The following is a 13,749-nucleotide window of genomic DNA, read 5'->3' as shown; positions in this document are numbered from 1 at the left end:
TTTTTGTCTGGGCTCTAAAACAAAACCACCGCTAACATCAAGTAATATTTCATCTTAAAGTTAGCTGGAGGAGCTGTAGCTGGAGGATTTGTTGCAGACTGTGTATTAAAGTGGGGATAATGATGTAAGTGTACACGGCCACGGCAAACAGCGCATGTGGGAGGGTTAACTCACGTGTACAGTACAGATGTGCACCTGATGTGAAGCGCCCTAAAAAAGTCCAGGCACATTCATTTTTCCTTCTTTTTTTCCTCAGTTCAATACCTTCATATCATTTTGTGACGTCCCCAGTTTGCACATAACCACATCTTTCACCTGACTTTACATTTGTGAGTGAGGTCCACATACCTACATGGTGCGAGATAAATGGGCAGTCAAAGCCCCAACAAGTTCTGCTTTGAACGGCACGCAATAATGAAAGTCTTTTTGCCATTGTGACAAACAATCATCAGAAACTTGCAGTGCATGACGCGTTGCCCACTTCTCTGTTCATTGGTCACAGTTTAAGGTTGCCCTGTTCCCAAAGTATTTCCAAACTGACTCTACTGGAAATCGCTGGGTCACAAATGCCATCATTACAACTATATCACCACAGTTGTTCTTGCTGGCCTAAATGTTCCCTCTGCTGGCCTACAGCATTGCATTTTATAATTTTGAAATGCTGTTAACGTCTCATTTTTATAAAAAATATATATAGAAAACAGCCTAAAAGAGCTGCTAGTTGTTTGTGGTCTCTGTATGCTCCTCTTTTCTCTCTTCTCTTCCCGTCACCCCACCACCACCAGTCGCAGCAGATGGCTGCTCCTCGCTGAGCCTGGAGGTCTCTTCCTGTTAAAAGGGAGCCGTTCCTTCCCTCCATCACTGTGTCAATAAAACTCAATGGAGAAAAAGACTTTTAAAAAAATGAAAAGGACCAAACAAGTGGTACTGATATCAGTCGGTTTGTGCTCTGTTCTACTAATTGGAGTCTGTCTCTTTCCTTGAATTAACAGTGTATGCATAATATAATCAAATCGAACCACACCTGAAATCTTTACCTGGAGATGCACTTAGTGCTCTTTAAAGGCACTTCCTCTGTTTAAATATAGTTCACACCTGTCAACACAATTTGAACACAACCAGCGTGACTTAATGTCCAAAAATCCTGGGCATGGTGTTTAAGCAATGTTAATTGAAGTTGGTCTATGGCCAGGACTTAGTGTGACGTAATGTCATTTTCCTGTAATGCTGCTGTGAGTCAACCAGGAAAGTCATTAAGAGGTGGCCCGGGAAAAGGCGAAGCTTCCTGAGGAAAAACGGGAAAGATTAGAAGAAATATTGGAAGTGAAAACAGCAGCTGCACTCATCTGAAAACATTCACGTTTTAGTTAAAATATGCAGAGAGTAATTACAAAAAGTATTTTATTAATGAAATTAAAGCGATTAAAGCATTTTTGGCTCTTTTTTTAATTGCTTTAAATGTAATTTAATTTGCTCGCACCGCAGCTTCAGGCGATCGCTTGTAAATAAACAGCTGTGATGACTTCCTCCTGTCCTGTTGATGTGTATTCTGAGCCGTCATTCATTCACTGTTGCCAGGTTTCAGCTCTTATATATCTGGATCCTCGTGAGGCACGAGTTATTTCAGGAACGGCTGGCATGTTAAGAACAATAAAGTCATAGCTTCAGTGAACTTTGCATGACCTGAATCGATAATGTGTTTGCTAAACTGCTGAGAATGCCTGGGAGTTTATGCATTTAAATTATCAGCAGCTCGCTTTTTCTCATTTTTGTCCGACGCTCATTTAGCTTCTCAGGTGCAGTCGCTCTCCTCTGTTTACCTGCTCTAATCCTCTTACGCCGTCTCTTCTTCTCTCCCTTTTCCCTTTTTTCTTCGACCTTCTCCGACTCTGCCGGTCTGTCGTGGATCATCCCGTCATTCTTCTTGTTTACCCATCTCTCCTTTACCATTTCCTCGTCCTGCCTTTTCTCACCACCACCCTCCCCTCCATCCCTTCCTCCTTCCCTTGCACTTCATCAGCAGCTGTTGTTTATATTCATACAGCACCTGCCACTACCTGCTGCTTTAGCTGTTGACGAGTGCTGCTCAACGGGCGATAAGAATTACAGCCAGAACTCCTGCTCCCTGTCCGTCTATTCAAATTCAATTTCTAAGTTTGAAATTGGCATAGCACTCTTAGATAGAGCACTCAGATTAAACTACTATGCCAATACTGCAGGGTCTGCAAAGCACATTGTCAGCTAGTTTTCAGAAGGCAGTGGCAGATTTAAATGCCAAATGCCAAGGTGGAATTTCAATTAGATGAATTTGACATAAGTGAATTGGAGTGTGTGTAGGCCTAATTGGCCTCAAAGAATCCACAGAGACACAATGATGAATGGTAGCAATAATTTCCCATTGCGCGTGTATCCAGGCTTTCAGCGGGAGATAATTTTGATTGGTGTTTAATCACAAAATGAGTTCTAAACTCAAATGCTTGTGAGAAAAGGAAAAAGTTGGCCTGTCTTAAGATTACTGTAAGAGTGTAGCAAAGCAATAAAGATGCCTGGGGATCAACCGCAACCAAAGAAAGAGATGTGACAGATATGTGTGATACAGTTAACGATCAGCTTCCTCACCAAAGGTTAGATGAGACGACTAACAGGGCACGTAAATGAATATGAGGATGGAGATTTTCTTTTTTCTTTGTACAATAACTTTCAATAAATAAAAATGTTACTTTCCCACTATGAATCTCTTCCGAGTTGCAGTTGCTTAATTACGTGGAGTCGGGTGGAATTTAGTTTCTTTTGAAGTCGCTTTATTTTTGATCCTTCGTTAAGGGCTCTGTTCCAGAGAGCAGGTTTCATGAAGATTCAGTTTTTTAACCCTGAGATGAAGCTCCGGGGTTTCTGTTCCAGAAAGAGAGCTAAGTTAAACTTTAAGTCGGTTACCATGGTAACTGACTCTGTGAACCTCATCGGCTTGCCTGGTTTCTTCAGCGAGCTCTGAGTTTCTCTGTGACTCCTCCCCTCCTGAGCAGGAGGGGACAGCTGGTTCCCACCTCAACCAGATTTTTGTACTTTTTTTCTTGTACATTTCCCACCTGCCACCTTTCTTTTTCTTCTCACATCCACTCATTCCTGCGTATTATTTTTAACGACTGATCAAGTTTAATGATTCCCAGGCTTCCGGGAAAAGGTGCTGGAGCTCCTGATGGGTTGTCTATCACTGCAAAGGAAGTGATTTTTGGTACCAGAAGCTTTCTATGAGCTTTTTATTAGTTTGTTTTGTTTTTTTTTTTAATTTATGTGATTTGTAAATGGTCAATACTTGGACCATGAAATCTTGGAATTAATATCTGCATATTCTGTCTACTCAGGTACCCTGGAGGCTAAATCACCAGACTAGCACATGATAAGCTTAGATGGGCATACATTTGCATAAATAGGGAAAACACAAGTAAAATCTTGTTTGATAAATCCAAACATGTTTTTCAGGGAGTTCTGTGTTTCATAAGTCTTTAGAAACACATAGCGGTTAGCTTAGCCGACACAGCTCTGAATGCCAGAAGGCTATTCTGTTTAGAAAAGTAAAAGATCAATTATTTAGGGTCCTGTCCACATGAGGGGTATTGAAAGGGTCCAAGTGCCCCTATGCCCAGCTCTACTGCCCCTCAAAAGCCCCTCTGGCTCGCCCAAGTACCCTCTAGCCAGCACAAGAGGCCCTATGGTTAGCACAGATGCTAATCCTGTGTGATCCTAAAGCATAACTCCACCATTAAAGTGGGGCCCACTCCTGACATGCTGCTATTTGCTATGCACCCTTCCTCTTGTTAGCATATATTTTGGCAGACAGATATCAGTTCAGGTTGGCTGCACATAGAAGGAGCTTTTTTATTTCATCATGGTAGAAGCAGTATTTATTTATTCTGAACCAAATTTATTTTTAACACTCCAATCTCCACCAAGTTCAGCTTGTCGCAGAGAGACGGTTTCTGACTCTGAAGCCGCTCACTTTTTTCCTCGGTTTATTTGAAGTAGGAACAAGTGTTTACTACAGGAGAGTAAAAATAAATCCTAAATCAAATACACACATTATAGTGAATACCAGAAATGACTTCCAAAGATCTGAGGGTCGATTCATTTGTTGGCTCTTCAAGTTTTTTGCTTTAGTTATGTGAATATCTAGCAACACAAATAAAAAATGAGTCAATGTAAACCTTCTTTGCAGTGTTGCATTTCTTGGCTCTTTGATGTCCTCTCTGTCTTCTTTTTCTCAGACATCACAGGAGTTTCTCGCCGCCTTGATGTCTCGTCTGGGAGGGAAGAACCCCGAGGAGACCGGCGGGTTTCAGGAGGCCCCTCTAGCCTACGATGCAGTGTGGGCGCTGGCACTAGCCCTTAATAAGACTGTGGCACCGCTGAAGGCTAAGGGCCGACGTCTGGAGGATTTCAACTATAACAACCACGACATCACGTCCGAGATTTACAGGGCCCTCAACACGAGCTCCTTTGAAGGCGTCTCGGTAAGTGCCCTATGACAGCTGGGATAGGCTCCAGCGCCCCCCGCGACCCTGAGAAGGATAAGCGAATGGACGGATGGTTCAAACTATGCAAAATCAAATAATATATAAGTAAATACCCCTTTTTTGACTAGAAACACAGCAATAACTTTCATACATTCACCAGTAACTTCACGTTTTTGGCATTTTCTTCTGATTATCGTCCCTCACGTTTTGCACCGCTCAGTCCTGAGCCAGCTTCAGCTGCTAACAAAAACTAGCCAGCATTTGCACATCACCTGAAATTCAGAATTCATTTAAAAATCTTAAAATGACATGTGGCCTCTACACGGCCAGGCTCACATAGGCTCTTACAGAGCAAGTCTGCTGAGAACTTATTCCAGCGATCGACCTCTCTGATCAACTGTTCCACGCTCTTCTTTGAAAGGTGACCGCGCTTTTGAGGCAGTAGCTCCTAAAATTGGAACAGCCTCCCTCTGCCCATCAGCTGCTGAAAACTCATTTTTACAGCTTATTTCCTGAATCACTCACCAGTTACTTTTGCTTATTGCTTATAAAAGAGCGTATGTTTGACTGTGGGATATGTAGATTTTTCTAATTTACTTCTTTAATTTGTGTTTGTTTGTTTTTTTTATCCAAACTGTGAAGCACTTTGCAGCTGTGTGGTTCCTGTTATGAAAACAACAGATATATGAATTTACAGGATACATCAAATTATTTTACATTAACTTTGTCAAAAGGCATTTTATGTCATTGAAGAAATGACACTGAATAATAATAATAATCATAATAATAATAATAATAAAAACCAGTTATAAAAGTATGGAAGTGGGGATAAAATAAAAGCCATGCACAGTCTCGTGTCATTGGGTATAATCTATTGCAGTCCAGTGCAGCTGCTCCACCAGATGCCCAACGAGTTTCCAATCACTGAGCATTAAAAATGAATTTGAATATTGTGATTTTTCCACTTTGCATCTTGGAGACGTCGGCCAGCACATTGTGCACCCCACAAAAATGGACACCTTCCATGCTGTGTTCCAGTTAACACTGGGCACTGATTGGAAGGGACAGTTCACCCCGAAATGTCATTTACATATTTTTGCTCTGCCGTGTAGTTCAGTTTAATCCTCTAGATTGATTTGGTGTGAGATGCCCACAACTATCACCGCACAATCTTTCTGCTGTCTGTCATTCTGCTGGAAAACATCCTATTAAACAGTCAGAAGCATGAGCATCTAAGAACACGTAGTTGCATGCATCCTTCTGCATAGTGATTACTTTGGTTCCTACAATTGCATAAATTGAAATTGCTTTAAAGTTTGTGGATGTTTTTGTGGATGGGTATGACTTCTGGAAAGAGACATTGCTGCTCAGTTAAATTGTATTTTTTGATGTTTTGAACACCAAGGCGAGCGCAATTTACTCCATTATATCTGAGAGGGAGAGAGAGCCAATGCCTCAAAACTGGACAACTCGCACAAAAACAGTCTGGATGGATACATAGCACAACGGGCTAGGGAAACATGTAAATATGTATGGTGCATGATCACAGAGAAGCTGTGAGGGTCTGTTTTGAGAGACAATCACGTGCTCATGTGGGCAGCTCTGTGCTGGATGATCTGATATCCTCGTGTTGGTGTTGTTCCCAGACCATCATGAAAATGTTGTTCCAGGTTCAACATTGCAAGTGACCAATCACATTGTTGTGACGTTATTCTTTTGCGCGCCAAGCCATTCGTGCATTTATGAAATTCCAATGTTGCAAGGACAATATCAATTCTGCTTACTGTTTATTAAAGGGTTACGGTTAGGGTCAGGGTCCGTTGATCGGCGGACAGAGGCGATTTCACGCAGCTTTAGAACAGTTTTTTGTTTTACGCCGCTTTTTCCCGAAGTCGCAAAAGTATGACGTCACAACATTCTGATTGGTCACTTGCAATGTTGATCCTGGAACAACATTTAGTATGATGATCTGGGAACAACACCAACACGAGGATATCAGATCAACCGTTCTGTGCTAGCAGACAAACCACTAAGGAGAGTCGCCTTTGAACTTAGTCTGAAACCTGGAATTTGACAGATGTTGGCTGTCTTTAGCTTGCAGAGATCATGCTTACTTACTTCTTCTAAATTCATTTGTGCTACAGAGCTCTTGTTATGTCTTGTGCCTTTTTTAGTTACACAGTTTGGTTTATTTTGAGCCAAGCTAATAGAAAGATGCACAAGCACATTGCTGTCTGGGTCCTTTGTTGCCGCCACAGACATCCGACAGTCTGGCAGTTGCCCTTGAGAGACGGGCGTTATGGTCAAAAACACCTGCAGCTTTGCTTCAACTATTACTTCTAACTACCCTGAAAGATATGCAGGCCACCATTTCTGTCTCAACACAAGTTCAAGAAACAGATTATATGAAGAATATATATCATATCTGCACCCACCCCCCGCCGCTCCTCCTTTGATGCAGTGTCTCACTAAATCGATCTGTTGTCATTGATGGCTGAGCTCTTCTGTATGCTGTTCCGCTCTACATCATATAGCGCTAAATGTACTGTACATTACTACGTGAAGATATAACAATCATTATTTGTCTGCAGCGGCGCTGAACTGAACTTTACCGGTTGCCTGGTTTAAAAGCTGTTTGCATTTCTTGCCCATTTTTCTTCATCTCCGGTCTGTGAGCTGCAGGAGTGGTGTTAATCTCAGCAACCATTGGCAAAAAAAAGAATAATAACAAGTAATATTCCCTGAAATCCAGAATTATGTAGTTAAAAATGAGGCTTTTTATTTGCAATAATGTCAAGTTTCTGCTTTTTGAATGTGTCTCAGGGCCAGGTGGTGTTTGACGCCCAGGGATCCAGGATGGCAATGACTCTTATCGAGCAACTGCAAGGTAAAGCGCTTCTACGCTGTCCTCCCACGTTCAATTATAGTTGCAGAATCTGGACTGAATAATAAATGTCACTCATTGAAGAAAATCATTGCTCAATTTATTCAATGATGCATTGATTGCTGCTTTCAGCGCAGTCCGGAGAAAAGGCTCAGTTTAAGGGGCCCTTTAACTGCACATGTGAACGAGCTGGGTGCAGTGCGGTGTTGACTCGAAGCTTCACTCTAATTGGGCACCAGCCTTCGTTTTAAGCTGTTTCTGGAAATGGCATCCTATTTGTCACCAGTGACTTAATGAGTTTCCCTGCATGGGATAAGGTTGAGGATTATTTTCTACCTCTGTTCTCTTTGGCGTCCTAACGGATGAGAATTTATAATCCTGCCCCTTTCCCCTCGCATTCGGTCTCATATTTCCTGTTGTGGTGTCGGGGTAATTTGACATCCACAATGAGACGACCTGACTCGAATCCCTGAATCACTGTGGGACCTCATCAGTATTCCTGGTCAAGACTGCCACATAAGCGCCTTTTTTTCCCTCTCTTTCTTTTCTCCTTCCACTCCCCTTGGTGCTTCTTTGTTTGTCCACCTTTTCATCCGTCGATTCTTTTGCGTATTCATTATGTGCCTTTTCTTTCTGTATTCACATATTGCACTGCCTAAACGGCAGCGGTATAAATATCAATGTTTATCAGCTCTCTCGAGGAGCAAATTAATTACAGAAGCAATGCTAATTAAACTTCATACCTTTCTTGCTTTCTTGTCTCTGCTTCTCAAACATGTAGGAGGCAGTTATAAGAAGATTGGTTACTATGACAGCTCTCAAGGGAACCTCTCCTGGTTTGGCAATGATGTTTGGATAGGTAAGATGGATTTTACGGCACCGATCGCTCAGCTTCCTGTGTCTGTATTTGTGTCCTGTGTCATGCCGTGAGTCAGCCGGGTTACATGTTTGTGCTTTGACTTCAGACCTCCGCTGCGTGGCTTAATTTAGCCTCCTTTACTGTCTAAATGATGTATAATCACGGTGGATTTTTTTGTAACCACTTGTTTAGATGAAGCTAGTTATTTGGATTCTGACGCTCGCCCTCAAATTAGCCGGCTGCACACTCACTGTCCAACATGTGTTAAAAGTGTTGGCGCAGCACATGCACTGTAATCAAACAGGCCGGCGTCCTACTGTGAGTTAGCCTGTTTTTCTTAACCTATATTTGTTTCCATGCTGGCAAACTGGCACCATTAAAAGTAAACCAAAGTGGCTTTTCACAGTTACTGCTATTGATGTATGATATTTGTCACTGAATTAAATACATGCCTGAAAAAAATTCAGTTTTAATCCAAGTTTTGGAGTAACAGGGGCATCTGTTCTCTGATTTTAAACCCTTCAGTCGAAGCGCTTTTAAATTTACAAGTTATAAAACACCCCAAATTAAACCAGTGATGACTCCACAGCAAACCATGGTAAGCTGATCTGCTGAGACCTGCAAGTTGACATTTCTTATTCTCGCCTAATCAAAACTGTAAATGAGAGAATAAATAAACCGCCATCAGTCAGAGATGGGACTCCAACAACCCATTTTAATAATGTTAGTTGCAGGTGGCCTTGACAGCGTGTGCACTGCGCTCAGAAACCTCCAAAAAACTGTCAGCAGGTTGTAATTGCCTGGTCCAGTAACAGAGACCTTCAGGGTGGAAAGGGTTAAGCAAACTCATGGACGATTTTTCTCAATGCACAGCAGAAATGATGTGTAAATGTCAATGACTATAAAAATAAGTGTAGCCTGTGTGTGTGTGTATGTTAGCAGAGTTTTCTCTCTGGAAGTTTTGGAAGTTTTCAAAGTTTGTTTTAAAGCTGATATAAACGTATCAATGTGTCCCAGATAGCGGACACATTCTGGCCCTTTTGGCACTTATGGATCAGTAAAAGCACCAACAAGTACTGTGTGGACTGAACGCGGCCCAGAAGTAATGAAGTGGCCTTGGCATGCATTGCAGGAGATGTTATTATATTATGTGGGCCAGTTTTCAGAACACACCTCATATCTGTCTAATAAGTTAAGGCTCTGTTTGGCATGAGGCAACCAAATGTGGCCCATTTAAAAAAAAAAAAAAACACACACACACAACCAAATTGTGCAATAAATTTTCTTGTATATAGAAACTTTTACAGTAATGCATGCACTGTGCACTCAAACATATGCAGTTGTAGAATAATAACATGTACACATTCTGCTTTAAAGAGCAATGCTAATCCAGTAAACCACAACAATACAACCTCTGACAGTAAGAGGGAATAAACTTGATTTTCTTGTTCCAGTGCAATGTTCTCCTAGGAAAACTTCAGGCACTCGTGGGGTTTTTCATTTAGAAATATAATAAATCTAAAGATTTTTGCAGACCCTGCGGTGGCATTATCCTCCCCGCAGCGTGACAGTGTGCCACGCCACACCACCCCACAAAAACAGCTTGAAAAGGCTCAAAGATCACATCACAGATCCCAAGGTGTTGACCTAGCTTCCAAACTCCCCAAATCCGATTAAGCATCCCAAAACAACCTTGCTACCCATAAACCCCAAAGGCACTGCCGCCATTTTCCTGGTATCAGAAACCACAGGCGTCCCATGTGAGTGCCCCTTTGGGTCAGGTTTTTTTTTTTTTATAACATAAGGAGGACCTAAACAAGATTAGCACATGCATTGGAGCTTTTGTGTGTGAGCAGAGTAGCAGTGGAGGTCTACACAATATTAACAAGAAAATGCTGTGGAAGTTGCACAGCAGTCTCTCCACTTAATAATTTTTGTGATTAATATTTTTCTGATGAAGAATTAAAGGGTGCCACCTTACTGCTGAATTGGACCGAGTTACTGAAAACTAAAACTGTGAAAATATGCACTTTTCCAGTTTGATGTACATATAGTTCAGTTTGACAGTTTAATTTATGGGATGCTGTAGCGACGGTCCTCCGGGCCTTATTTCAACATTTTGTCCTTGCTGACACTCAGAGCTCCAAGCTCGTGTAATCCCTGGAGGTGGAAGAGTTTTAGCCGATAAAAGAGGGAGGATGGATTTTTTTAAAGTTAATTGCTGCAGTCCGGTGCGAGGGGCTTCACAGTGCTGCAATGGCCTCCATACACTGTGCATCGCAGCTCAGTTGTTCATCTCTTTGCCTGATCTTAGCTTAGCTTGCCTCGCTAACCAACCAAGTTTTTTATTTTTATTTTTTTTTACATCTTTCTTCTGCATAAAGAAGCTCGAACTCAAGCCAAAAAGCCCGAACCTGTGCTTTAACTCCTGCTGCCCATACTTGAGTTTACTGTGAAAACCTATTAGCGATGATTTGCCTCAGACACCAAGACGAGTACTCTGGATGTTTACTGGCCCGTCTCTCCCTGAGGAGGTGACATACTTGTGCCTGGACAGAGTGTGCCACTAATCAATCCTGCACGCCAAGGCAGCCCACAGAGGGACGCCTTTTTTTAGGCTTTTAAGGAAATGATCTGTTGCCAGGGCTTAACTGAACCCAGAAGAGGTAAAGTTTCCAGGTCAGTATCAGCATCCAGGGACAGGTGACCTGTTTGCTTGTAGGCGACATGTTTTTCCATCAGGCCGGCTTCCAGCTCTTTAGTTTGGCTTGTTGCAACGTGACAGGCTTGATGTCAGTCTAGTTAGAAGCCGCTGATGTGAAACTGACATGTTGTCCAGAGTGTCAGAGGTGAGTTTTGTTTGCTTTTTTAAATGAGCTTCTTCTTTTCTGTTTACCAAATAAAGACACATCCAGCTGACATCTACTTGTTGAGAGGAAATGAGTAATTTCCTGCTTTCTGGAGCTGACTCAGTTCGGGGAAGTTTTCTTCTTGACAGCTGGGGTGGAGGGGATGGGGGAAGGGCGTGCTTGATGTACTGACAGGGTGGAGTAAACAGCGCGGTTTTTAACTTAACCCCTGCGCTTGTTTTCCTTTGTGTTTACCACGCCCCTCCTCGCGTCGCTTTCTCACTCTCTGCACGGTCGCCCTAACAACCACTTTTTAGCTCAGCTCTTGTTCTGATCGCTGTGGCAACTGTTACAGAGCTGGGTCTCCATGGCAACTTCCCGTCCTGATTCCCTGATCAAGGACGGAGGAGGGCTTAGATGCTGCAAACACGCTGACTGAATGGACAGTTGACACATATACGCCGTGCACCTACTCAGAGCTGTAATTACTACGACTGTACATTCATTCAGACACGTACATGGCTTTCCACATTCTGGAATTTTAAATATTCCATATTTAAAGTTGACCTTTTATGGTCATTTTCAGGCCTATGGCTTTACTTAGAATCTACTGCAGCACTAATTCATCGCAATCCTTACTCATCTCATACTGGAGATGAATAAGGATCATGCACTGAAATCTGAAACAAGCTTCTGCGAGGTGACCGTATTAGGGATATATGCTCTCAGTGACATCATACAGAGCCAAGCGTAGAAAAAGTGTGTGAAACGGAGCATCAATCTGAAGTGTTAGCTTTTCACCTCAGAGATTATGTGGGAAATTACAACAGTTCCACTTCAAAAAAAATATTATAATTATAGCTATAGGAGCTGCAGTAAGCTCAGTTCTTTCTTACACCCCTGCCAGATCTTTTTTGTTTTCAAGCTTGTGGTCTTCAGTTTTTAGCAAGGTCATTCTAGAGTCTCCCAACCCCACAGTCATCATGGGAGGAGTATTTTAATTATAAAGTGTGTTGGATATTTACTGTCTATAACAGAAATATGTGAAGGTGTGTTGAGGTGTCGAGGGAAAAGCAGCTGGGTGAATGTAGAGTTGCTAAAGCATTCTGAGCCTTGCAAACCAAAAATAAAAATTTAAAACAAAGGAAGTGCAAAGATGATGTAACTACTGTAATATTCTCTCTTTGTGAAACTTTAACAAGCCGGCAGCGAAGCTGGCAGCGTATGGCACGTGTCATACTTCCATATATCACAAAAACACAGCTGCACTTCACACATAGTGAGTGTAACATTGGTGATGTATGTTTGGTTTCAAATGACAAAATTGGACAGAAACTGTGCGCTTTATCAGATTGTGCCTTTAGGAAACACGGACAGAGAGAAAATATTTCTGAATTTTTCACATCCATGTTCTCTTGACTCGTATAAATTGGTGATGCTTCTTTTTAAAGAAGCAACGATGGCAGATTAATTCATTTGCAGATTATTTACTGACTTGAATGATTCATTATTCAACAAGTATACGGTTTCATGTTGCACTGCAAATCTGTGCATTCAAGATGTAAAGTACATGTTTAACATTTTTACTTGATTATGAGAACAGATGATGTTTTTCCTTTCAAACTACTAAACTGTTTATCTGTTAAGGACTAAATGTTGCACTGTTTCAACAGACTTTAGGCTCTTCAGTGCTTTTGTGCAGAATTTTTGTCGCCACCATCAAATCTGTTGCTAGGAGTTGCTTAAAGGTCATCATCCGATATTGGGTACATATGAACAGAAGCATCAGTGATCCCGTTTATTTTAAATTTCCCTTTAATGTGTCTGTTGTGGCTTTGTGAGTCACGCTGTTTTGGAGGGGATTTCTTATTTAACAGTGTTGCATTTTGTTTGTGTTGAAGATACAAATTTCTATTCAGTTTTTACTTTACCACATGAATAGACTGTTGGTCCTGCTGGATTTGATCCATGTGGAGAGTAATTTTGCCAGTGGAGATCTTAATCAGAAGTCTACACATAAATTTAGCTGAACTTGTGTAATCACATGAAGATTAATTGAGGAATATGGATGGACTGCAGGTATCCTGAATGAAGATCCCTAATGTCCCAGTTTCTCCTCATCCTTTCATCTCACTCAAGCACACAGTTTGATTGATGTACAAATCAGTCAGGACCACTATAGTCAAAATAAGATGTTTGTTTCCATCTGCTGTAAATTATGTTTGACTAAATGTCTGCGAGAGCAGCAGCAAGACATCAGCGCAGAGCAGAGGAGGCATCAGTAACATCAGATGTGACGGTGATTAAGAGGAGCTTGTAGACTCACAGCAGCTGTAGACCTTATGTGAAATTAGCCTGTTGGATGTGTAGACGGGTATCAGCTGTGTAATCAGCTTATGTGGGCTGGTATTGAGATCAGATCTCTGCGGGCCGACTGATCAATTGTGTTAAAGAGAGAGCTGAACCTGAACGTTAAACTTTTGATTTTGTGATCGATTTACACTCCTACCCTCACCCACGGCCACGAGCTGTGTGTAGTGACCAATGAAAAAAAGAAGCAGGTACAAGCTGAGGAAATGAGCTTCCTATAGAAGCTTGTTTAGAGTGAGAAGCTCAGTCGTTTAATGAAGACACTCCTCCATTAAA

At 41.8% G+C, this 13,749-nt stretch overlaps 1 protein-coding gene across 10 annotated transcripts in view; it reads left to right on the top strand.

Annotated features, from left to right (window-relative positions):
- Positions 1–13,749, top strand: part of gabbr1a (gamma-aminobutyric acid (GABA) B receptor, 1a) — a 130,699-nt gene that overhangs the window by 77,817 nt on the left and 39,133 nt on the right. For all 10 annotated transcript variants that reach the window (XM_026183912.1, XM_026183904.1, XM_026183911.1 and 7 more), the window contains 3 exons: positions 4,263–4,508; positions 7,335–7,398; positions 8,177–8,254. In XM_026183912.1, coding sequence (XP_026039697.1) covers positions 4,263–4,508; positions 7,335–7,398; positions 8,177–8,254 — 388 coding nt within the window. The remainder of the gene's footprint in view (positions 1–4,262; positions 4,509–7,334; positions 7,399–8,176; positions 8,255–13,749) is intronic.

Source organism: Astatotilapia calliptera, chromosome 11 (genome assembly GCF_900246225.1).
Source record: "Astatotilapia calliptera chromosome 11, fAstCal1.2, whole genome shotgun sequence".
NCBI classification, from domain to species: domain Eukaryota; kingdom Metazoa; phylum Chordata; class Actinopteri; order Cichliformes; family Cichlidae; genus Astatotilapia; species Astatotilapia calliptera.
Note: the sequence above shows the minus strand (reverse complement) of the source record. Positions and strands in the feature narration are given on the sequence as shown.